The sequence below is a fragment of the Thunnus thynnus genome, chromosome 16 (genome assembly GCF_963924715.1).
Source record: "Thunnus thynnus chromosome 16, fThuThy2.1, whole genome shotgun sequence".
NCBI classification, from domain to species: domain Eukaryota; kingdom Metazoa; phylum Chordata; class Actinopteri; order Scombriformes; family Scombridae; genus Thunnus; species Thunnus thynnus.
Genome location: NC_089532.1, coordinates 18014503 through 18039287, shown reverse-complemented (window position 1 = coordinate 18039287; position 24785 = coordinate 18014503). Strand labels below are relative to the sequence as shown.

Sequence of the window (24785 nt, the reverse complement as noted above, 5' to 3'; positions counted from 1 at the left end):
TATAATATCCTGAGCTGCCAGCAAAACATAGTCATGAGTGTAAACAGCAACTGCTTTGCAAACTATTGTTTAAAAAGATATAAAAGCACAAATTAACATATTGCAGGATAAAACAATTTGTAATGCCTTCAAATGTCCTCTGTTATAATTAGCAGAAGGTTGCCATCCAGGCTTTCAGGCTCACAGCTCACTGAGTAAGAGAGAACCAAGAATGAAAATCGAGCAGAGTGAGTGAAAGAGAAATGAAACATTTTACACAAGAGGGACACCGAACTTGCCTTAATGAAGTGATGTCAAGTTCTTCAGAAGAGAGGTGACGAGGATTCACCATGAGCTTGTTTGTCTTCTTCGACATTACTTTCCGCAACTGGCCTCTGTTCTCCTCTGTTCCAACCATACAGTCTATGGTTCCAACATGTAACAAATCACCTATTATGTCCCAGGTTTTAGTACAGCTTGGCATCAACAGTATATTTGCAACCTAGCTACAGCTTAGAAACACACTTGGGTTGAGCTAAGATAACCAATATAAGCTCTCCATCTTTTGGGGCTCAGCAGCAAACATATTTTAACCAACTTGGCTACATATTTGAATAAACTTCAATTGTTATGTGATAATAGGCTATTATTAATTATGGAACGCAAGTGGGATAAACAAGGTGTGGGTATAGATCAGGCTGGACTAACGTTAGCATTCACTGATGTGTAGTTCAAGAGAAAACAGCCATCAAGAAATAATCTTTAAGCTAGACTTGCACGCAGCAGTGAAAATAATGTTTAAATACCAGTAATTTAAACTTCCAACTGAAGATAAACTACCTGAAAATGCTCTCTTGTGCCTGTCAGGTGCTTGCTAGGATTATACCAATTTAATGTTAGCAAAAATTAAACATAGTCACTTATTGGGTAACCAGATGCACAAATGTAGTTGTATTATCTCAGTATGATTTTACTGACCTTTTGGTTTGATTCAACAAAGAATGATGACTGGTGATTACATGATGTTGATGGTTGCATGTGGCCTCTGTCCCTCCATTACTGCGGCGGCAAAAATGAAAATATTGTATTTTATTGTCAAATCTTACAGTAGTTACTGTTACCGTTAATGTCCATCCTTGGTTTTGGCTCCAAAAAAAGATGAATGGAGAAATGTTCCTGTCCAGTGATGCAGCTGTCTGCAAACAGGCTTAAGAGCACAATCATAAATACTGTGTCAACAGTGCAATATTATATATGTTGACATTTTAATGTAATAATGAGCTGTATCACAGTGTACTACGGGCAATGAAAAGAGTGTATCATCCCATGACTTCCTTTTTTTCAAACACTGGCTCAAAGCTATACATGCATCATGCCCAAACACACACACACACACACATCAGATCATGGTCACTTTTGGGGACGTTACGTTCATCTCCTAGAGACTTACCCTAACCCTAACCATACCCACAACCCTAACCCTTACCCTAACCTTAACCACTCACCCAAAAATCAGGTTTTTCCAATTTGGAACATGGCTTTTGTCTCCAATTGGACAAGCCCTCCCCATTTAACTAGTCCTAAGTCTGAAATTTGTCCCCAAAAGTAGCTCATGACAGACCACACATACACACACACATACACGCACAAACCTTATCACTGGTATAAGCAGGAGACAAACAGATCAATAGGCACAACTTGCACCAGTGTAATGGAGAACTCACAGTCGCAGATAGAACCAGAGGAAGAAATGTCATTTGAACAAAAGATTTCTCAAGATTTCAACAAAGCCGGGCATTCGCGTTCTCACCGTCAAGCATTTGGACGAGGTACAACTTATTGTAAAATAAAATCTTCTGCAGTTTCTTGTCCTACTTCGTTCCTGTCTTCTCTCTGAAACTGACCCTTTGTAACTGTAGCTCATTCAGAGACTTAAATTTTCAATGTATGTAAAACATTGTTAAATATAATCTTTTAATATATTCTATGATTTAAGACTTGTAATGATTTTAAAGCTATAATGTTATCCAACCATTCTTCTGTAACCTATTAGAAGGTAAAAAGTCACCCTTAATGTTATTTTATGCATCTACTCAAAAAAAAAAAGATTGAGATTTAATTCTTAAGTTAGATTTTAACGCAGAGGAACATTTTCATGGTCTGTTTACAGAGGGAGGTGGATCTGCGTTTCCACATGACCGATTGGTTATACTGAGCCTGGGCCTGCTGAATGCTGTTCTGCTAATCATTGCTGTTGTCGTTGGGATTTACTGTGAGTAAGAGAGATCATAAGAAACTTCTGATTTCCTGTAGCAGATGTACAGTTCCTCCTCTATGAAATTTGAAACGGCGAAATAGACATTGACAGTATTAACTGTACAATGTCTACCATTGTATTCCCAATTGCAAAAAAAAATGCACTCTCAGTTTCTAGTATTATCTTGCTGCAATTATATCTTGATTTGTAGATTTTAATTAAATGTTCATTACTCAAATGTCTGAACTTAAGCTAAATTGCTAAACAATTCATGTAATTCATTGTTACATTCAGTTTTAAAATTGAATTTCACTTGTAGTATCTGATTAGAAACCTTGAACTGTATATGTATGTACTACACATACAGGCCAATTAACAGCTTCTTGTTAATATGGGTGTGTGTCTCACCCACTGAGGCAGATTTGTGTGTATCTCGATGTGCAATGAATGAGTCAATACATCTAGATACACATGTAACAACAAAAGGATCCATATGATTGAAATCGGTCCTGTTGCTATGCAATGCGATGTGGTACGATACTATACCTAGGGCTGTAACTAATGATCAGTTATGGTCAATGGTCAATTAACTTATTGATACTTTGGTCTGTGAAATGTCACAAAATAGAGAAAAATAATCATCACACGTTCCCAGATCCTAAACCGTTCAAAAACCAAAGGTATTCAGTTTACAATCATGTAAGTCTGGGATCTTTTAACTGATTAATTGTTTCAGCTCTATGCAATTTAAAACAAGGTGATTATCACAGCGCTGTCCACATGGCTGGTCAGACTGTTCCAGCAATCCCACTTTAACAAATTTCACTAACAATTTTTTTGATACAAAACTGTGCACCTATGCTGGAAAATAGCTCTTATTGTAAGTTGTGGGACTGCATTTTCCTAATAAGACCAACTGTTTACAACCATGTTAGCGACTCTGTGTACTAAAACATAGCAGTGATTTGAGCTAAATGCTAACAACAGCATGCTAGCATGCTCACAATGACAAAGCTTATCATCTTAATTTGGTGTGTTAGCATGTATAGCTACAATGATTAGCTGATTAATGGCTTAGTTGCCAACTAAAAAGTCCACATTCTCTGATTCCAGCTTATCAAACATGAATATTTTCTGCTTTCTTCAGTCTTATATGACAGTAAACTGAACATCTTTGGATTGTGGACTGTTGGTCAGGACAAAAGAAGACATTTTAGGTTGCCTACTGAAAACCTCAAATGTCAACCTAATGGTGGAGCTTGAGGAAAAGTCAGGGGCTCATCAAAATCTGTAGGCTTCATCCTCTGGGGACCATGAATTTCACAGTAATCCATCCAACATTTGATATATTTCAGTCTATACCTAAGTGGTAGGTGAACTAACAGACCGACAGACTGTCATCCATGCCACTAGCATGACAAAAAAAAACTTCACGCAGAAGTTTTGCCACAGTTCTTCTTTCTCTTTGTGATTATGAGTTTTTGTGTTTTAGGTGCCAAAGTCAACAACCTTCAGATTCCTCATTCAGCTGCTACACCCCTCATGATTGAGCTAAACTTTCTCCGCAACAGCAGTGAAATCATCAAAGCTAAATTGGAGGCCGAGGCAGCATTAGCAAGAGAGCGGGCAAGTCAAGTGCAACTAAAGCTGCAAGTGAGGCAGCAGAAAACCAATACTGACATCCTTCAGAGCCACATTGAGACACTACTAACAGAGAAGACAAAACTGATGGCTAATAAAACTGCCTTAGGTAAGGCAGACTTCCAGCCTGTTCTTGGTGGTAAACAGTCCATGCTGTGGATTTCTACAATTAATGTATCTGTAATGTAACCTGAGATTTCTTAGAGAGCATTGAAAACAGCCTATGACAAGACATGTTTAACTTTTTCTCATCTCTTGTTGCAACAGAGGGAAGCTGTGGTAGATGCCTACCGAAATGGACTCTACTCAAGTCATCCTGCTATTATTTTTCTAACCCTGTGTCCGACTCAAAAAAGAACTGGCCAGACAGCAGAGCGGACTGTATTAGTCGAGGGGGAGACCTGCTTGTGATCAATAACTTGTTGGAGCAGGTGGGTTAAAAAACAAATGAAGGAAAGGGTTTTAGTCTCTGAAATGAAAAGAAGTTCTAGCTTTATGGGAAATAATTTGGTCAAGAAACACTCTCTCACAAGTGCAACCACTTATTTTGATGTCATATTGACATTGGACATTGACATTTCATGGTTCTGTTTCTCCCTTATAGTATGTAGGAAAAACTTAATATTTTAACATGATATTTTGAGACTAAATGTAATTGAAAATATATTTGTCCGTTTAATTTGAAGACGGTGCTTAGTTCAGATATAGCAAAAGCTATTTCCTCACTACATATTTGAAGCACTTGCCATTTCAACCTATTTTCAAAGCAACTTAGGAACTTAAATCAAGCACAAATGGGGCGAGTTTCTGAGCAGAACTGATTAATTGACAAATTAGACCTGAATATATTATTACAAATATTGACATATTCCGATTGGAGCATGGAGGTACAGTTTGTGACATCATCTCCTCTCAAGTGAGCCCTGCCACGTTGAAACCATAGACTGTAAAAAATTATGGACGTAGCCACCATGATGTTACCCATTGGTTTGTGGACTCCTGTTTTGAAGCCTCAAGTTTGCATTTTGATGGTTGCCATGTTGGATTTTTGGAGCCAGAAGTGACCATATTTGGACGAGAGGGTGGAACTGACCCTAACACTAGCTGCTAGCTTGGTTAGCAGGGTGCATTTACAGTCTATGGTTTACTGTGATAATGCTAATGCTAATTTTCATTAGCAAAAAACAGGCTTAAAACCATTAAAACAAAAAGTATTACCTGAAAACTGAACATCCGACTCCTTAGAGGGACTTTTAGTACAACAAAAAGCTGAAAAAGCCTTTTTTAGGCGACCAAAATGTTACAATTAACTTTCATGAACTGAAAACACACTGAAATAGCGACGGTTATGCCTATGCCTACGCCTACGCCTACACCTATACTCCCTGAATCTGGTAACCATGGTTATGTTACCTAACCAACATAGTCGCCATGGTGGTGACATGCCTGTGACAGCACCCGCCTGTCACTCAAAGCAGCCACGCCCTTAATATGCATAACTTTAAGCCTTAATAAAATTTAAATGGCTGAGTTATATAAAAATTCATCTCAAATACAATTGTCGTGAACTGGGAAATAAGCTATAGAGACGAAAACCGTTTTTTTGTACCAGGCTGTAAACATGTTTATTTCTGCTGTAAAGTTAGGCATTTTAACATGGGGGTCTATCGGGAGTGAGAAGAGCACATGCAATGTGCAATGACTGAGTTTAAAGCACATACCTACAAGTATGATTTGTGACATCACAACTAGTTTGGAGCCAATCGTGGTTCAGTACGTGACTTGCACAAGTGTGATATGGAAACTTGAAACCTCCAGTGCAGATAAACAGAATGGACTTTACAGAGAAGTATGAAGTAGGGCCGCAACTAACAATTATTTTCATTATCGATTAATCGGTTGATTATTTTCTCAATAAATCTATTAGTTGTTTGGTCTATAAAATGTCAGAAAATGGTTAAAACTGTTGATCACTGTTTCCCAAAGCCCAAGATGACATCCTCAAATATCTTCTTTTGTCCACAACAGTCAACAACCCAAAGATATTCAGCTTACTGTCATAGAAAACTAAAGAAACTAAAAAATATTCACATCTGAGAAGCAAAGAATCAAAGAATTTGGACTTTTTTCTTAGCAAAATTATTGATTATCAAAATAGTAAGCAATTGAATCAATAGTTGACAACTAATCAATTAATTGACCAATTGTTGCAGCTCTCATGTGAAGCATCCAGCGGTTAAATTTTTGAAAAGAAAAATTTTGCATAGTCATAGATTCTAGATTTTGGATGAGGGAGAGGAAGATGATATAATTTTAAGGATTTTATCTTGGTAATTTAACTTTATGTGGAAAAAAACACATCAGGCACAAATTATTTTTCAAAGCAGAGTATTTCTATATGTCTTAAACCATGTGTGGAGAGACTCTTTACATTTATGTATCATCTGCTGTGTTTGCTTTCTTACAGCAACTCATGAGTGACAACTTTCAAAAGGTGAATGCTGACGGTTTGTGGTGGCAGAATGGATTCTGGATCGGCCTCACTGATGTAGTCACAGAGGGAATCTGGGTCTGGATTAACAATGTGACTGAGCTGGAAACAATGTAAGTGTCTCAATCTTATTCTATATTTTAACTATAGTTTTGCGACAATATCATCATGACTAATAAATACAGCAGAACTTAATTCTTCTATAATGATTTTGATTTATCCAAGGTACTGGAAACTTGGCCAGCCTAGGAGGAGTGGAGTTCAGACTGGGAACTGTGCTGCTCATTATTACTATGATGATACCAGGAGAACATGGTATAATGGAGACTGCCAAAACCATCTATTTAACTGGATATGTGAGATGGATCCAAGCTAGACATGAAACCTCTGAAGGTGAAATCACAAAAAGTGGACAAATAATTTGTATCTGTGCAAAATCAAAATAATAATCAAATAAACTAACTGCAGCTGGATTAACTAGCATCCATGTTGTATGTGACTATTTTTTAAGGTTTACATTTCTGGCATACGTGGAACAAAACTAGAAATTTGTGCTTGTGTACAGTTTATCTGCAGCAGATGATGCTTTTGCATAACAAAAAATAGCTATTTGGGGTGGAAAAAAGGCCAAAAATCACAAACAACATACACACATCTGTTCAGGCGGACATTTCATTCACCTGTTGATTCCCCTGGAAGTCAATAACCATAACTGAGAAACTAGGAGGAGCTGACTGATGAGTAGATTCTAGTGGAAATAAAATAAGGAATTGTGTTTGACTAAATGAAATAAAAAAATGACACTTCAAGAATCACATCTTCTAATATGTGAATGTTTGAAAAGATTAGATATCCTTTTCTGACACTGCTCATCAAATTCCCTGTACACCCTGTAAATATTTAACAAACGAACTGGATTTTCTGTTTGTAATGTTGAACACACACACACACACAGAAAGAAACACACACACACACAGGGCAATGTCCTAACAAATAATCTCTTCTGGTCAATCACATCAGACTGCTCTCATCTGAACAGTCAAAATGGAGGACGGAGAAAATTCAGGTAGCGCTCATGACGGTACGTACAAGAAACTGATTTGTCAAGAGGACTTCAGTGCAGATGAGCACCCTCTCTACTCAAACCAAGAGAAACAGCAAGGTATAGTAAATGACAAGTGAATTAATGAATGTGTACATCAACAAGAAGCTGTTTGAATATTGGCACCATACATGCTGAAATGTAATGATTGTGCTGATTTGTATACCAATCTTAGCATGTAATACAGTAAATTGAAGTTCTGTATCTATATAAGCCAAATATAGTGGGTTGAGATCTGGTGGCTGTAAACTCATTGCACCATTCAGTGACCCCAGTGTGGAGTCATTTATTAGATTTTTCCTTTACCTTTGTCAACTGTCTGTATGTTATTTTGATATTACTGAATTCCAATTGACAGTTTCTGGCTTTGATATGGATCTATTACCTCTCTGTGTAGTGTCCATGTCAATGGTGAGACCTGAATCCAGTTTGAATCATTACAGACTGCTTGTAAGCAGTCTGGTAGTGCTTGCTGTCCTTCTGCTAGCAGTTGATATTGGCCTGGGAGTTTACTGTAAGTCACTGCTTGCTTACATTTACATTATTGCAAAAATATTGTGGTTTTAGATAGTTACAAGGTGCCATCATATTCACAATTACAACATTTGAGATTTGAAAGGTTGAAAGTCAATTTTAAGGAAGTTAATCTTCAAGTAACAAGAGTGAAGTTTATCTAAGCTACATTATTACCTGATGTTGTAGTTCCTCTCCACTGTTTACTGCAATTTAACTTATTTAAAGTCATAGTTTTGTTTTTTTGGCTGCAACTTTTCTGTTTTGGTTGGTCTTATCAGCTGTTTTCAGTGGGGAAAGCTCTGGTAAGCCTGCCTAAGAAAGTAATGAACATGGTCGAGCATTTAGCAGCTCATGAGCCAGATAATGTATTTCCCTTGGGAGTTGGTGAAGACCAAAACAGAGCTAAAAAGTGTAAAAAGAATAAATAATGAACTTAGGTTCATTAGGTGGACAAGTTCAAGTGGGTGCTAATGTTGCTCCATGTTCCTTGGATGTGTAAATAAGCAACTGTTTGCTAACAGGCTCATCACGTCAACATAATTAATAAATATATTAATAAAATATTAGGCGATAATATGGTTGTAAATGTTGTGTTCACGGTTGTTTCTGCTGCCTCCAAGTGCAGGTTTAAGAGGGAAAAAGGGTAAAATATCTATTAATAAAAAATATCTATATTGTATGTTTTGGAAACAGTCTGTTGTTTTCTGTCAGTACACATATATCTCCTCCAGCTCAGCAGCACCCTGCTGTGAGCTCATGCTGTATGACAGTGATTGAGTAACACTACATCTTCACCACTTACAGATAGCAAACTTGCAAACGGGCAGCATGCATTGACAGACATCAGCAGTGAGGTGGCCAAACTGCAGGATGCTTACAACTCTGCAATCCAAAGAAGAGATGAAGCCAAGAAACAGCTGGCGATAGAGCTCGATCAGCAGCAACTTACCAAATGGGAGCTTGAACACCAGAGTAGAAGAACCCGAGACTATGAAAAGCAGAAGGACAAAATTCAAACGGAAATTGCAGTGTTGAAATCGCACATACCAATGATTAGTGAGAGGTTTTTTTTTTTTAACTGATTGTTTGAGCTATCAAGTTATACATAATACGACATTAACACCCAACTAACAACAATCATGTTTCCATTTTCTTCTTCTGGCAACAGAGGAGGGCTGCAGACACTGTCTACCAGGATGGACTTTCATGGACTCGTTGTGTTACTATTTTGCGTTCTCTGATGCTATTTCACGCAGAGGGTGGGACGCAGCCAGACAGTTCTGCCTGAAGCACGGTGCTGACTTGGCGGTAATAGACACCACAGAGAAACAGGTAAGTCAAAACGTCGATACAGCTGGACAAAATCTGCAATTCCACTTTTGTACCTCTGTTTTATAAATTTTTTACGTGTTATTTCTGAGGTCTGAGGTTGGTGTAACCTAACAAAATAAATGAATATACATGTTATTTCTGGTATTATCAGCTGGCAATAACTGCCCTGATAACAAACTATCAAGACTCCTCAAGAATAATGTCCCAGAGCGGCTTCTGGATCGGATTGAGAGATGTGGCAGATGAAGGAATTTGGAGATGGCTGGATGGAACAAGACTGTCTGAAGGGTAATAGTTACATAATGTAGAAATGTTGTTGTTGTTGTTGTTAGAGGTGAATGCTGTGGTTGCAAATGGCTGTAAATCAGTTAATTTATTGATTTTTATTGGACAATATATGATTTATTAAAGACTGCATTAATGAATCGAATGAATAGAGATTACTCAATTATTTTTCTATTCCTCTAAAGTGACAGCATCATCCATTTGTAATAGTGGTGATCAATATGAACAAGTTGTTTAAATATAAATGAATATTCTCTACAGTGAGACAGCAGATATTATGGCTCAACAAAGTAATCTATGATTTGTTTCCAGTGTTGGGTGTAATGCATTACAATGTACAAAGTAACCATTACAGTAGCACTGTAATCACATTACATTTGTCTGTAACGCAGTAATGTAACGCGTTACTGTTCCTACATTCAGTAATCACATTAGAGTTACTAATCAAAAAATTCAAAGTCATTACTTGCCTTACACTGGTTCTTCAATTATCTGCATAAAAAAAAATAATCAAAGGTGCCTTTCATGCACGCTTGCGCAACAATCGCCTGACCTCTCATGACGTGACTTTGGCTTGAGTTCTGACACACACGTACACACATGTGCAGGAGAAAAGACAAAAATGGCAGAGCAGTCTACAACTTTTCAGGGTTGGAGGTATGCACATTACTTCGACAATGCATCTCAGGCGTTGTTGCGGAGTAATGCAAAAGTAATGTAACAAGTAGTGTAATTAATTACCGTTCACAGGGAGTAATTAAGTAAAGTAATGCATTTCTTTTTTTTTTAAAGTAATGAGCAATGTATAATGCATTACATTTTTTGAATAATGACCCCTACACTCTTTCAGGTTTTGGAATGATGGAGAGCCCAACAATCAGGGTAATGAGGACTGTGCAGCTGTGTATCCCAGAGGAAACCCCTTTAAGGGCTGGAATGATGCTCCGTGCAATCATGCACTGAAATGGATTTGCCAAATGACACCAACGCCTGCGAGTTAATGTCTTTTCTTATCATTATGAATGAAGAATTGACTCCGCTTTAGAGACTGTCACACATTTTCTGAATAGTTCCCTTTTATTGTCATTATTTGATGATACTACAAAACGGCAAGGAAGGTTCAAGATACGAAAAATACATTTGATTCATGAAATGAACTATAAAAGTGTAAGTTAAGTTTTACTGTAATAAATAAAATCTTTACTATGTACATTTGTATTACTGCTATTCAAGTCTGTACACTAAGTCGCCAGTTTAAGACACATTTGTGTGAAGGTAGAGGAAAACCTCTACCTTCACACAAATTGTACATTCTTAAAAGTCATAAAAAACTGTTAAAGTAGATTATAGGTGTACCTAATAAACTAGCAATTCAGTGTACACGTACCATTTAAATAAATAAGCACAAACAAAAACTAATGTCCATATCCATCATTACAAACAGCAACTCAAAGTCCTGCTTGCCAGAAGATCATTGCTCTGTCTTTCGTTTGGTTGTTTTTTTTAAGGTGCATATAACAAACCTAATGACACTTTACATTCAAACACTGTAAATCTTTGACCTGAGAGTTCATTTCAAATGTTTGTTTCACAAAATTATAACTTTTTTGACCTTTTAGGATTTAAATAACTTCATGTTTTGAGGCTACTGCAGAGCAATATTGCTGATCTCTCTGACATCTACATTTTTCTAACCGTGCCTTGCTTCTCTACGTGTGCTGGTCGGAGGTTTAAAGCATCGCAAAATGCTGCCGAAGTTGCTTGAGAAGCTGCTGAGTGTCGACATGTTCGGGAAAAGCGTCCTCAGACTTTTGGGCTGCAGTGTAGCTGCTCTGAAGATCTCCAATCTGGAGAGAGAGAGAAAAAAAAATTCTCTTTGGCAAATTTGGTCATGGAGATTTAACTGTCTCTAATTTTTTTCACTGATTATATGTTCAAATGGTTTAAATTGTTGTAATTACCTTTTCATGGAGAATGGACAGATTGAACTGTGGCTCATACATGTGAGGAGCCAGTGATGCAGCAGTCTGCAGGAAGGCTTTCGACTGAATCAAAGAAAGAAAAAGCAGCGTGAAATTTCATCCAAATTAAACTGAAACAGACGCTTCCTTATATTAAATCAAAATCTTTTCATTTTAACATGAGTACGACGTGAAAATTTCTCACTGCCATTTCCCCAAACCTCGCCTCCACCACCTCTACGCTACATGACACATTTACATCATTTGACAGACAGCAGATATCTGGCTCCGATTACAGCCTGTATTTTCTCATTTACAGCATCTGAGGAAACATTAAGCACTCCAAAATCATCTCAACATCCCAATTAAGTGCTCTGCTAGCTCCAATAAACCATAACCACAAAAAATGACATATAAGTACATCGCTGCCCATACAAACCAGTGCTTGTTATAAAAGCACAATAGTTAACTGCTTCTTTTCAGCTTGTTACAGCATGACAGCAGCACTGACAGTTAACTGTAGCTGCATGCAAGTCTATGCTGCTGTTCAATTTCCAGAATCTCGTACATCTCCTGATGTCTTATCTCACACCATAACAGCAATGTTAAATAGATTTTCCACCCAGTTCTAAGTTACTGTAATTGGGGTCTTATTTCTTGTTACATTCATGGTGTACAGGGGTAAGACTCTCATAAATAATATATTATAGGTTCATTTTAAAACAATCAATACTGTACTGGGCGTACTTGAAAAATATCTTTTGGTATTACATTTAAGTTTGATAATAATGACAGTTTAATGATCAGGCTTTAATGGGCTGTATTACATCATATTAGAGGGTCTTAAACAAGAGCAATATGACCTCATACTTTAATGGTGGAATAAAAGATGCATGATATTTGTTACCTGTTCGATACGACCTTTGCGCAGCTCCAGCACAGCGAGATTGTTGTAGGCCTCAGCGTGATCATTATTAAAAGCCAAAGCCAGTTTAAAACACTGGTAGGCCAATATCAAGTCCCCTATGCCCTGGAAACACAGAACACATGCACTTTGTACTAACTTCTATTTGCATGTTGTAAGCTTATGAGTTTTATTTGCTAACATAACAATAATGTTAGCAAACACAACAATATTTGATTTATTTAAACTGAAAACTATATGAAGACATTCTGGTATTCTGTTACGTTTTCCAGGATTGTGAACTCACCACAGCTACGTGTCCTATGTTGTACCAGACATCAGCCTGCTCTTCATCACTGGCCACCAGGGCCAAAGCCCTCTCAAATGAGGACAGAGTCATGTCATACTGCTGCGCGTAGAAGCAGCACAGGCCCAGGTTGTTGTACAGCTGGCAGTTGTACACCCCCATCTGAAGCAGCCGTCTAACAAAGGGGGAAGCATATTGAATCGCAGATGGGATGTAACTTCTCATTACATATACCGTAACAATGCATTACATAAATTATTCATAAAAATTTGCCTGACCTGTAGAACCGCAGGGCGATCTCAGGTTGATCAGTGTAGAAGTGATTGCTGCCTATACAGGCGATCGCCTCCACGTGTGTGTTATCCTGCTTCAGGACATCTTTGTAGTACTCTGTGGCTGACGCAATGTTGTTCATCTCCTGTGACACAATACAGCCAGTGAATATGATTTCTCATTTTGAGAGTTGTATCTATAGTAATAATAACCACAGTGACATACTGTACCTCATGTATGCGAGCGATTCCTGTTAGAAGGGTGACCTCACCAGGAAATTGGTCCAGGCCTTGCTTGAAGAGGCTGAGTGCTGTTATTGGTTGATCCAGGCGCTGATAAACCTGAGGGAAAACACACACAAGATTTTCTATTTAATAGCAAACATTTGGCTTTATAGAGGATAAATTTGATTTTTAAGTGATGTACAGTGTTGTTGTGATGTCTCTATCACTACCTTTGCAAGATAGAGGTATGTATCCACCACCGCTTGGTGGTTGAGAGCTGATCTAAACTGTTTTTCTGCTTCTCGATATAAACCAAGCCTGCAGAGGTCAGAAATATTAATCGTTAAGTAGATTATCAAAAAAGGAGCTTTTATGAATGTCAAAAATGTTGACCTATAAATATTTATGTTTTCGAGTTACTTGCCTGTAGTAGCATTTCCCAAGCTGAACTTTCCACCACCAGTCTTTGAACTGGGCATGCTCAGTAGCTTGAGCAGCCAAATCCAATGCCTGGAAAAGAAAAAAAAAATGTTGCATGAAAAATATAACAATGCAGCATCATAATGCCCCCCAGTTCCCTTTTTAATCTAAACACATTCACCACTTACATTTTTCACATCATTTTCATGATGGAAGATGAACTCGAACAGTGTCTGAAGAGGGAAATGATACATGTTACTTGGCACATTAAAAAAAAAAAACAATTAACTTGTTTAATGTTTGCAAGTCACAATCTCAGTCTTACCCTGGACAAATTGGGCTTTTGGGAATACTTGGCCAGATTTAGCCTTGACAAGTTTATAAATGGTCCATCTGGATTGGTTAACATTGAAGCCTGGGGAAACAGTGAAACAAAATGTCACACTACATGTTCATAGTCAGTAAATTAAGAAGTGTATAACACAATAAACAATTAATAATAAATATTAGTGCACTAATGATATTGGTGTAAAATATAATGATAAAAATAGGCAAATCAAACACAATTATCTCAATAGAAACTATTTTGTGAAATATTAAAATTTGTGCATTTGAAAAAAGGAATCTATTTATCTATATGTAAATGTTTGTATATATATATACACTGTTTGTTCACCTGATTTCAATGGGGAAATATCTGTGCCTTGGTGGGAAAAGTATAATTGCGTTTCACATACAGACTCTCATGTTCACTCACTGTTCCCAGACGGATGAATCTACCAGAAGCACTAGTGACAGGTCGAGCAGTGCTTGCAGTGCGTGGGGTCTTGATGGCCTGTTCCATTGTCCCAGGACGCCCTGACTGTGTGCTGGGTCTCACAAATCCTGTGATAGGACGCCCTGACTGTGTCATAGGCCTAAAATTCCGTGAAAAAAACTCAGATCAAGCATCTCTCTTTTTTTCACAATGTTATCAATAGTTAATCTTCCAGGCCTTATTCAAGCGTAGTCTGGCATACAGTACCTGACAGCAGGGGTGGGACCTCCACCTTGACTTGTTCCAGGTAGTCTCAATGATGTTCCAGGACCTGGAAGAGAGCCATATCAGTCAGACAATTTTAACCATTAACTTAATGTAAGAATTATTTATCTACTTAACTTTTAGGCAGGGAGAAAGAGCTGAAACTTACGTGCAACCTGAGCAATAGAGCTCTCATCCAGCATCATCTCAGCAATCCCCTCTTGGTCGACCTCAACTTCATCTATGTATACCATCTCTGTCAGAGCACGGGTTTTCAAGCTCCAGGCAGCCTATGAAACACACACACATGTACACAATGTTAAATCATGTACATGGTGTTGGGTGTCTCCTCTTAAAACCACTAGGTAAGAACATGACAGTCAGGACGGATATTCTCAGAAGAAAAGGATGAAACAGGATGACAGAGTGTCTGCAGTCATGGTTACCTCTGAGATTAGCAAGGAGGAGTCCTTAAGACAGCATGCAGTGAGTTATTGAGAGAAGAATGATGTTGAGGACAGATATGAATTAATGAGGAGAAAGGAGAAAATAAAAGTAAGACACGGTGCAGAGAAAAACAAAGGTGAAATGTAGAGGAGAAATGCAATGTGGTGGCTAGGAATATGTCCCAGCAACAATGAGGATAAATACCGATTCAATTAGGTGCCAGTAAACGCAACGTTAGCTTAGATAAATTGCTACAGACAGGTTTGTCTGCGTAAGTAAGCTTGCAGGCTTTGCTAAGCTAGCCCGGCTAACTACACAACAGTACCTGGTCGTATGGGTTGTCTTGTAATATCTTTGTACAAATATCTGAACACTGTTGGAGCTTTCGCCTCCTGAAATAGCTCCATGCCAGAAACAAAGGGTCCATCGTCACCTCCATTGCTTTAGTCGAGGGGAAAAAGAGGCGTAAAATCGGTTAGCAAGCTGTTTAACGAAGATGGGATTATGGCGAAACCGAAGCTTCCTCTGTTGCCCGGCAACGACGGAGGAGGGCGGTACGCCACTGCGTAACTTCCGGAAAAGAAAAGAAAAGAAAAGAAAAGAAAAGAAAAGAAAAGAAAAGAAAAGAAAAGAAAAGAAAAGAAAAGCCGTTGCTTCATATATCCGATTATTATTATTTCCAACTTTATTGGATTACATGTCATACAGAACAAAGGTGACAGAACATCCAGAATCAGACTTCCACTACCTTAACATTAAAATATTTTTTTTTTAAAAACATGCTGCTTGTATTGTACAATGAATAAATTAAGCCCCAAATATCAATAAAGAAAAAATATACATGATAAAATACAAAACCTGAGAAATGTTTTTAAAATACGTAATAAAATAATAAATAAAATAAAATGCAAAGGAATAGCCTAGTTATCCTACTCAAATTACCTTATATACTGTAAATCCTAATTTACATACTTATATACATATTAAGCTTTACAGACTCACTGTAATTGTTTAATTCAATAAATCATGGATATACCATTTACCGCACATAATTAGTAAGTTAACAATTACCTGTATTTTCTTGTTGTTGGTGATGTTGTCATAATAATAATAATAATAATAATAATAATAATAATAATAATAATAATAATAATAATAATAATATATTTTTAATGCTTAACTAACAAGCAGCTAGATACATTGTGCACTATTGTGCAGAGAATCAGAATCAATTTATTTCCAAGTAGGTTTGCACATACAAGGAATTTGCTTTGGTGTTGTGGTGCATAACAGTCAAAAAATATACACAAAAGTAAGTAATCCTAAATAATATAAAAAAGAAAGAAAGAATTTATAATGAAAAAAAATATTCCAAGTGAGAAGAGCTGCCACAGGTTTTAAATTTTAAATTGAAGAGAAGGAAATGAAATGTACAAAACGTTGACTAGGAGTATATGCAGTGTGCAATTAATAATATAATATTAATAATAATACAAGTTTTCATTAATGTAACATGCCATGTTAGATCAAAGATAACAGATGAAAAAAATGATATAGGTTCATTTGTAGCAAATAAGGAAGTGATAATACAAGTAATACTTTTAAATATAAAAAAAATAATAATATGTATACTTATAGCATACAGTCTTTGGGAGTCTATAAGCTAAATTACATCAAGATGTATCAAGATATTTATGTTAGGGGAAGAATGAACATTTTACTCTGTGTTTGTGTAATTTAATAATTTATGTTAAAAAACATAAGATTTTACGTTAGAAGTTAATGTTAAAAATTAGTTTGAAATTAGCATATCTTAACTGTTTAAGTCGTGACGAAGTTGAGTACGATTCCAAGGCTCTGATTGGACGACGCGCTGATCCGTCATCTTTGTGGGCGGGGCTGGTGGAATAACAGCACACAGCTCCATCTTTGTAGGATTGGACAGGAGCTTTGACCTGTGTCGAAGAGGAGCGCACAAGCGAAGAAGTACAAGTGGGATATTCTCACGATGAAAACAACAGCTTAGAAGCGTGTTTCTAACATAAAACCAGAGACATTTCATCCGACCAGACAGCGAGACTCTCCATTCACATGACCCTCAAAAATGCCTAATTTCTACGCTTTCACTGGACCGGTGGAAATGCAACGGAACTAATGGGACACACGGGCTTAAAATAAATCCTTTTTGGTGAATGACAGTGTATCAGAAAGCCTTCGTGATAGCGACAGAGAGACACACACGGAAGTGCGGACATGGCTGACAGAACTGCTCCCAACTGCCACCTGAGACTGGAGTGGGTGTACGGATACCGGGGCCATCAGTGCCGCAACAACCTGTACTACACCGCCGCCAAGGAAATAGTCTATTTTGTCGCCGGTGTGGGAGTTGTGTACAACACCCGGGAGCATAAGCAGAAATTTTACTTGGGCCACAACGATGACATAATCAGGTAGTGTACTAATAATAATAATACTAATAATAATAATAGTACACGCAGTATACACATAACAGTTTGTTTCAGCACCTCGGACAGCACCAGACAGACTCATAGAAGAAAATGAATTGATCCTGTTAGTCTTGTCATTGTAGGTGCTGGTGTCACCTTGTGTCATGTAATGTGATATTTTTTTAGCTCACAGAAACATCCCCAGGGTTAGTGGTTCAGTGTCTTGCTCAAGGACACTTCAAGCAGGGGTTAGATGCTTTGAACCTGACCCTCCACACTGAGGTGGTCTCTGAGGTGCTGCCACTCCTCACGCCTCTTGTAGTCCCCGGGATGCTAGATTGCTAAATTAGGGTTAATCATGACATCTATATGAATCGTTTAATCTGCAAAATGTAAGAAAATACTCAAGGTGACGTCTTAAAATTGTTTGTTTCAAAGCACAATGATATACAAATTACAGCAATACAAAAATGAGAAAAATAGCAAATTCTCACAATGTTGAAACAGAAAGTATTTGGCATTCTTGCTTTAAAGATAACTTAAACAATTAGGAAAATAGTTTTAATTTTCTGTAGATTTTCTAATACACCAGTATTAGTTCTCAGACTGCTTGCGCTTACAGACCGTCTTTAGGGATTCATCACTGCCTGATTGCAGACAGGTTTCAACGTATTTTAAAGCTTTTCCAAGGGAGCGGTCTGTCTGTTTTGTCACTCTATGACAAAAGGAACACTTACATTAATGTGCAATTCTGAAAAATGCTCATGAACTTTCTGCAGATTGTGGTAACTAAATCTATGTATGACCAGACAAACCTTTAAGCACCTGACCTTTGATATAAAAAAAAAAAAAAACACAGGTAATGATCTAACACTCCTCTGACTGTTTCTCAGCATGCCACACAACAATGACCTGCGTCCAACGCTCCAGCGCTCGTGTTGACATGTGTGTGTGGGTTGGCCTGGAGATGACTAGCATTATATACTGTGTCATTGCTCAGCTGGGCTCCTGCTCCATTATTAATTGGACAATAGAGATACTAACCCTCCACTGCCTTGCAGGTGAAGTGCCTGAGTTCAGACGTTGAACCAGTGGGGAGTCATTGGCTTAACACTTTCATATTGGATGCAAAAATATAAAAGTGATACACATTTGCAGTATTAATAAATTGTGCTCACTACCTCAAATTGTCCGGTTATCTAAAATAGACATAAAGTTTAGGACATAACATACATTTACAAGCTTTACAGATCTCTTGTGCTGTCTGCTAATATTGAAATGGACCACGTAATAGTCATTTTAAACTCAGATCTCAGGGGAGTGCTTGTGAAGCCTTCATAAACACTTCCTCAGCAGATTCAGTGCAGGATAACTGTTGGACTGTACTCACGTTGCACTAACTCATGTGGAATAGATGCAGCCCCCTCAGAAAGCACAACAAGTCAAATCCTTCTCCCTTTCCTTCTCTCTGTCGCTCTCATTATTCTTTTTCTCGGGTCTGTTTTGGTTACTATTTGTGGCCTCCATATAAATGAGATGTTGTACTTCATGAGATAATTGCTGCCCTTGTTTCTCTCTCCTGGTTTTATCTCACCCTGCAGCCTCTTCAAACTGGTCTCCCAGTCTGATGAGGAAGAGCTAATAGGCATGTTTTCACATGAATGAAAGGCTGATATTGATCATGACAGAGGACCAGAATAGGCTGAAGAGGTTATTGTTAAAACACAGTTCAATTGGAGGCATGTTAGTAAAATGACTATTGTATATATAGTCTTGTGATACCAGACAATCGGAGATCTCCGCATACTGAAGTCTGGAGATTTCTAAACGCACGGTAGTTGCTTGAACGGCCTCTAACAAACCTACGCCTCTTACATTTTGTCAAGGACACGCCTTACCAGAAATGATGCCCCCCCCCATTCTCCTCCGTAGTGAACTGCATGTCACCGCCCCATTATGAAGGGCCGCCCTGAAGACTTTGGATTGGTTCTGCAATGCAGGTTTTTTTTAAACTCTCTAATTGTTTCCACCCAGTTTTAGCAACGAAAGCTGGGAGATTGTCTTCAGTCTCTATGAGCGCAGCGTTTACTGTGTAAACTGTTATTTTCCATTCGTTCTTCACATCTTTCTATTATTGTTCCACACTGTTGCAGTTCAGTAATTCCAGTAGGGCTGGGCGATATGGACAAAATCAAATATCACGATATCGATATTGCAACAATATTGTAGGGATGACTATTGGTGCTTTCACGAAATATTTACACAATGAGATTTTTGATATATAATCATCATGAATGTGAATATAATATATAATAATATACAAAGTGGGTAAAGGCAAATAATAGAACAGCTAGTCTCACATCACAATATCGATGTAATATTGATATATTGCTCAGCTGTAAATTCCAGTCTGAAACTCAAAGAACCTGAGGCTGCTGCAGTAAAAAACCCCAAAGTCTAATCTCTCCTGTTGGCCATCATGCTGACATACAGGACATGTACACAGATTTGACCCATGCACATGAATACATTCAGAACCCATAAATACACACTAAAAATAAGCTGCATTACTCAAAGATGCTTTGTGTGCATTGAGTTTCTGTGATCGTAGCAATACAGTTCAAAACACACAATCCAGGGGTGGAGGCGAAGGAACATATTTGTGTCATCACAGAGTAGTAGCGTACCACCCTCTTCCTTGTCTCACTCACCAACTCAGATTCATGGGTTCAGTCTTGACTCCCTTCCTGCCTATTCTGTAAAGATTGTGTAGTTGATTGGACTGTGTGTCAAACCTCATCAAGTGAATTGTGTCTATAGCACTAATTATCAAAATCTGTCAAGTACAAACAGATGGGACCAAATGTTTGGTCAGATTCCTAGTCTTGATTAGTCTTATTTACTTATTCTTTGATCAAAAATCACATTATTTAAATTGTCTTAATGTTTTAGAGCATATAATCAAGGCAAAGAGTTGTGAAACACTGGTGTATTTTAAAATTCATTCAATCATTTTGTTAAATCTAAGTAAATTAATGCATTGATAACAAAGTATCACTCTCTGTACTGACACACAGATACTGACACCAGCATCTAAAAATGTCAGACAGCCGACACCAGCAGTTGGATGCTGTATTTTCTGCTGTTTAAATCTTAGTCCATTCATGTTCTTTGTTATGATAGATAGCGAGAGTCAATGAGAGAATTATGGACACAGGAATAAAGGGCCGTCTCATATTACAATATCTCATTAACCTTATGATGGGCCACAGCCAGAGTTATGGATTATAGATGCCCGACTAAAGGCTGGTCTTGTTTCAGACCGAGCTCACTAAAACATAAGCAGCTCTTAATATTGCTGAAGAATTTTCAATAAATTCCAAATTAGTTATTTTTACGTGTTATCAGGAAGAGGGTGCACACAATAAATGTGTCAGGTTTGCAGACTGGAGCCTCATATCTGTGCTCTGTGAACTATATGAGATAATGGTGTGAACTAACTCTGAATATTAATGTACAAGTGAAGGTTAACAGAACAAAAACATGACAAACATGTCTTGCATTCACTGCCTCCCCCTGCTTTTTCTGAGTGTCCTAGCTCCAATTACAGTGCGTTGAATATGCAATACTGTATATTTGAGTCTCCAATAATATTCTTGTCGCTCAAATAGAAGCATTGCATGTTAATCTAGTGACTCTGGTGTATTATTGTAGTTGAGTGTGTGGGAATGCTATCAGGCAATTACTACTAACAACTGCCATGAGAGCTGATAGATATGATTCACAGATCCCTGTTTCCGTCTTTCTTTGTTTTAATGCTGAGTAATAGATGGTTTGGGGTTTATTGTGGTGTATTTTTTTAATTTTTGTTGTTTTTATTCAGCCCACCTGCTCATAAATTTTAATTACCGTAACCACACAGAAGAAGTAGAGATATGTCCATTAAAAGAAGATCTAATGAGAAGATTGTCGATGAAAACAATAACCTTAACTATGTCTACCTTGTTTCGCTTCTTACCGTCGTACACATTTCCAGGTGCTTTGTGCAGAGTGTCAGTGAGATGCTGAGCTCTTCTGTGGTGTCCCACATCACTGTGAGTAGCTGCCAGGCCGCTTTGTGAAAGGCAGCTCTGTCCTCCACAATTAGGATCCTCCAGAGATCAGTACAGTCACTTAGCACAATGGCATGATTCAGCATTGTTGTCGCCGGGATTAAAAAAGTACACTCGGACAGATGTCGGTTTTTTAAGTGGTGTTATGGATGTTTTACACAGATGAGGTTCTCTTTACCTCACTTTACCCTCACACAGTCCAGATGTGGAAAATGCCAAGATTGACATTGATTATTGTAGAACATCAGGTTATTGACGAAATTAGTTAATCACAATATGTTTGATTAAATACCCAATACTGATTAACGTACATACTGCATGCACCAGTGTTTCCTAACCTGCTGGTTGTGACCCTTCAGGAGGTCTCAAAATATTTAATCAGATAGGGGGGAAAAAATTTCATCTTCTTTATCTTTACTGCCCTTAAATGAAATTTGGTTTGCAGTCTGGTAAGCAAGTGAGTAATACATCAGTTAAAAACAACATATTTTGACTTTTCTACTGCTTTTTTCTTGCATAAAAATACTTCAGATCTCTAAAAATCCTTCAGATGAAAGGGAGAATGCAACATCTGAAGAAGAAAAAATAATCACTCCCTGGTTTAACTGAACCTCCCTCATGTCTTCTTCTCTTTGACTATCTAATAAAGCAGAGCCCCACTACACATACTGCTTACTTCCAATCTAACTATTCTATTTTTAGTGTGTATGGACAGGTGTTTCAGATGGACTTTGATGCGCAGCTGGATTAAAAACACTTTGTGGAACCCTGGGAAATATCCTCTATTGTATAGACCTCCAGAAATGTGCTAATCCTCCGCTCCCTTTTTAATCCCATGTAGGCAAAATCAGACAAAGGCAAACTTCTGCTGGAGAATGTGAATCAAAGTTGTCTCAGGAGCTCACCGCATCACAAGGGACTGTCATCATTCCTGCCCGTATTTAACTGTCACCATGAGCCAAAAATAGATGGCTTTGTTTGAGTTATGTGAAGGAAAGGACAACTTTTGTGCTGGAGTGGATCAAAAAGTCAAGTGTGTTTCATGTCCTACTACAGTATGCGGCCTAGTTGACCTTGGGCTCTTCCCATGCTGTATCTTTGCTTCTTCACCATGACAAATAAACTCTCCCAGCTGTTTATGTGCCTCATATCTACATGAAAACAGGCTGTTTTATTGCTGCTGTATTTAGATAGCTTTGCGCTACAGGATTTAGCAGACAGCCGCATCAAACAGCCGTAGCCTATATCAAACAGGAGAACTTCACTGCAGGCTAAGTCATTAGTGTTGGCATTTAGCGAGCTCTTCAGCTGATAGGAATGTAAGTGAAATAGTGATTTTGTCATAGCCGGCTCAGAGTGCCTTTGTTTTTCCTAGCTGTTACACACACATAAAAGACGGCTGGATGTGAGACATAACTAATGAGAAAGTCCAGCTGAGTGTCAGCGCTTAATCCACACAGGGAGGTCGTTTTATTTGTCCACCTCAGCAGAGATTACCAAAGTGAGGTTTGGCCTTAGATTGACTCCATCACTGTTAGATTTTTTTATTCTTCAGCATTGTTTCATGTTGTTCCAGAGTTAAACTAAACAGTTGAGCAAACTAAACTGTTCAGCACCTGCTCGTGCCAGAGCGGTTTTCTCTGCCGTGTCTGTCTGCATCTTAAAGTGTTCCAATCACTCTTCTCTTCCTCTGAATGCTATTTTTAGCTGCTTTGCTCTGATTATATAATTCATTAAAAAGTAAGATGAGAAATTGTGCCAGGTTGGTGAGAGGTTTAACATAGAAGGTGGGGAAGTGGGGTGAGAATGTGACAGAACGAGGAGGGTGGGTTAAAGGAAGACGGATCAAATCACATCAGGTCTGTCACATCTAACCCACCTCAGCTCTCAGCGTTGTTACACCACCGAGCTTCGTCAAGTCCGTGGTTTCGGTGTGTTTTCGATTGCAGATGAGGTGTCACAAGTCAGACAGAAAGATTCATACTGGAAACTTGGAAGGAGGAAGACAAAGAGAGTTATGTGAGTTAAAGTAAAAGTCCACGTTTGTCGTGAGCTGATTTGACTCAGCAGGTTGAGGCTGCCTGGCCTGCGCAGCCTCTCTGGCCTGCTGTCTGAAAGCACGCCAGGATTAGAAATTCTGGAGAGCAGTTGGCAAAACAGGCAGCCTGATTATAATGGAGGGAGCTCCGTCGCAGCATGAAATATGTAGGCCAGGACGAGGCAAGAGGAAGAATTGCCCAATGAATCACTCAGGCCTGCCTGAAACGTGACTGGCGGCTGCTGAAAGGATGGATGGAGCAGGGGGAGGGAGTGACAGCTTTATGCAGCAGGCTGTTGCTCAGCTGTAGAGTGGGAATGCTTGTAGGTGGGGAAGCGGGGAGAAGGGGGGGGGATTATGTAACAGTGTTACAAACATACAGTATGCTTGGTGATGCGAGGAAACCCCAGATGAATTAGGAAAGGTGAATCTGTCAGTGAATAGTTCAAAGCATGTTGGGAAAATGAACAAGAAGTGTGGAAGATGAAATTCATAGATTCACCTCTACTGATTTATGACTCTATGAACGCCCTGGAGGCATGCATGAAGCATGGCTGTGTGTGTTTGAGCATGACTGAGTTAATTGAACCATGTCACCTCATCAAGCTGCCCCTCTGCTTCCCTATTCAGACCCATTGCGGACTTAATGTGTTCATCTCATCCCAGTGGTTTCCGCTGGGAGCGTGAATCCCTCTACTGCTTGCGGCGCACACACACAAACACACACAAGCACGCAAAATGGCAATGCTAATCAGATGTTTTCTCTCCCGCTCTTTCTCTCTCTCTCTCTCTCTCTGTCTCTGTACAGTTTAGCTCTGCATCCGGAGCGTGTGTTGGTGGCCACAGGGCAGGTGGGCAAGGAGCCTTACATCTGTGTGTGGGACTCCTACACTGTGCAAACTGTGTCCATCCTTAAGGATGTGCACACACATGGCATCGCCTGCTTGGCCTTTGACCTCGAGGGACAGGTACAGTTGTGAAACTAATAACCTGAAAAGTGCTGGCTTTGTTTAAATCTAAACACACTT

The 24785-nt window shown here is 38.5% G+C and overlaps 4 protein-coding genes and 1 long non-coding RNA gene across 9 annotated transcripts in view; 3 read left to right on the top strand and 2 right to left on the bottom strand.

Moving 5' to 3' along the window:
• Positions 1 to 102: 102 nt before the first annotated feature.
• LOC137199760 (uncharacterized) lies at positions 103 to 5701 on the bottom strand. Its single transcript, XR_010931849.1, has 4 exons — positions 5096 to 5701; positions 958 to 1038; positions 275 to 402; positions 103 to 186 (listed from the first exon to the last, which is right to left on the bottom strand). It is a non-coding gene; the product is annotated as an uncharacterized lncRNA (long non-coding RNA).
• On the top strand, positions 1610 to 7091 carry LOC137199757 (CD209 antigen-like protein E). Its single transcript, XM_067614270.1, has 6 exons — positions 1610 to 1808; positions 2150 to 2251; positions 3729 to 3986; positions 4145 to 4308; positions 6345 to 6481; positions 6594 to 7091. The coding sequence occupies exons 1-6, from the start codon at positions 1691 to 1693 to the stop codon at positions 6742 to 6744; spliced, it is 930 nt and encodes a 309-aa protein (XP_067470371.1). The 5' UTR covers positions 1610 to 1690; the 3' UTR covers positions 6745 to 7091.
• Positions 7092 to 7349: 258 nt separating this feature from the next.
• Positions 7350 to 10604, top strand: LOC137199932 (CD209 antigen-like protein 2). Its single transcript, XM_067614545.1, has 6 exons — positions 7350 to 7530; positions 7868 to 7984; positions 8791 to 9042; positions 9155 to 9318; positions 9470 to 9606; positions 10454 to 10604. The coding sequence occupies exons 1-6, from the start codon at positions 7413 to 7415 to the stop codon at positions 10602 to 10604; spliced, it is 939 nt and encodes a 312-aa protein (XP_067470646.1). The 5' UTR covers positions 7350 to 7412.
• Positions 10605 to 10649: 45 nt separating this feature from the next.
• ttc8 (tetratricopeptide repeat domain 8) lies at positions 10650 to 15698 on the bottom strand. Its single transcript, XM_067614544.1, has 14 exons — positions 15486 to 15698; positions 14883 to 15003; positions 14717 to 14780; positions 14450 to 14609; positions 14018 to 14107; positions 13881 to 13925; positions 13697 to 13782; positions 13503 to 13590; positions 13279 to 13389; positions 13054 to 13193; positions 12776 to 12950; positions 12472 to 12594; positions 11565 to 11648; positions 10650 to 11450 (listed from the first exon to the last, which is right to left on the bottom strand). Exons 1-14 carry the CDS (start codon positions 15597 to 15599, stop codon positions 11334 to 11336), a joined length of 1518 nt encoding a protein of 505 aa, XP_067470645.1. The 5' UTR covers positions 15600 to 15698; the 3' UTR covers positions 10650 to 11333.
• Positions 15699 to 17068: 1370 nt separating this feature from the next.
• eml5 (EMAP like 5) overlaps positions 17069 to 24785 on the top strand; it is a 41832-nt gene continuing 34115 nt past the window's right edge. For all 5 annotated transcript variants that reach the window (XR_010931948.1, XR_010931947.1, XM_067615078.1 and 2 more), the window contains exons 1-2: positions 17069 to 17610; positions 24566 to 24725. Coding sequence is in view for 3 of the 5 variants with exons in the window: in XM_067615078.1 (XP_067471179.1) it covers positions 17414 to 17610; positions 24566 to 24725 (357 nt within the window). In the remaining 2 variants the exon portion in view is untranslated. The remainder of the gene's footprint in view (positions 17611 to 24565; positions 24726 to 24785) is intronic.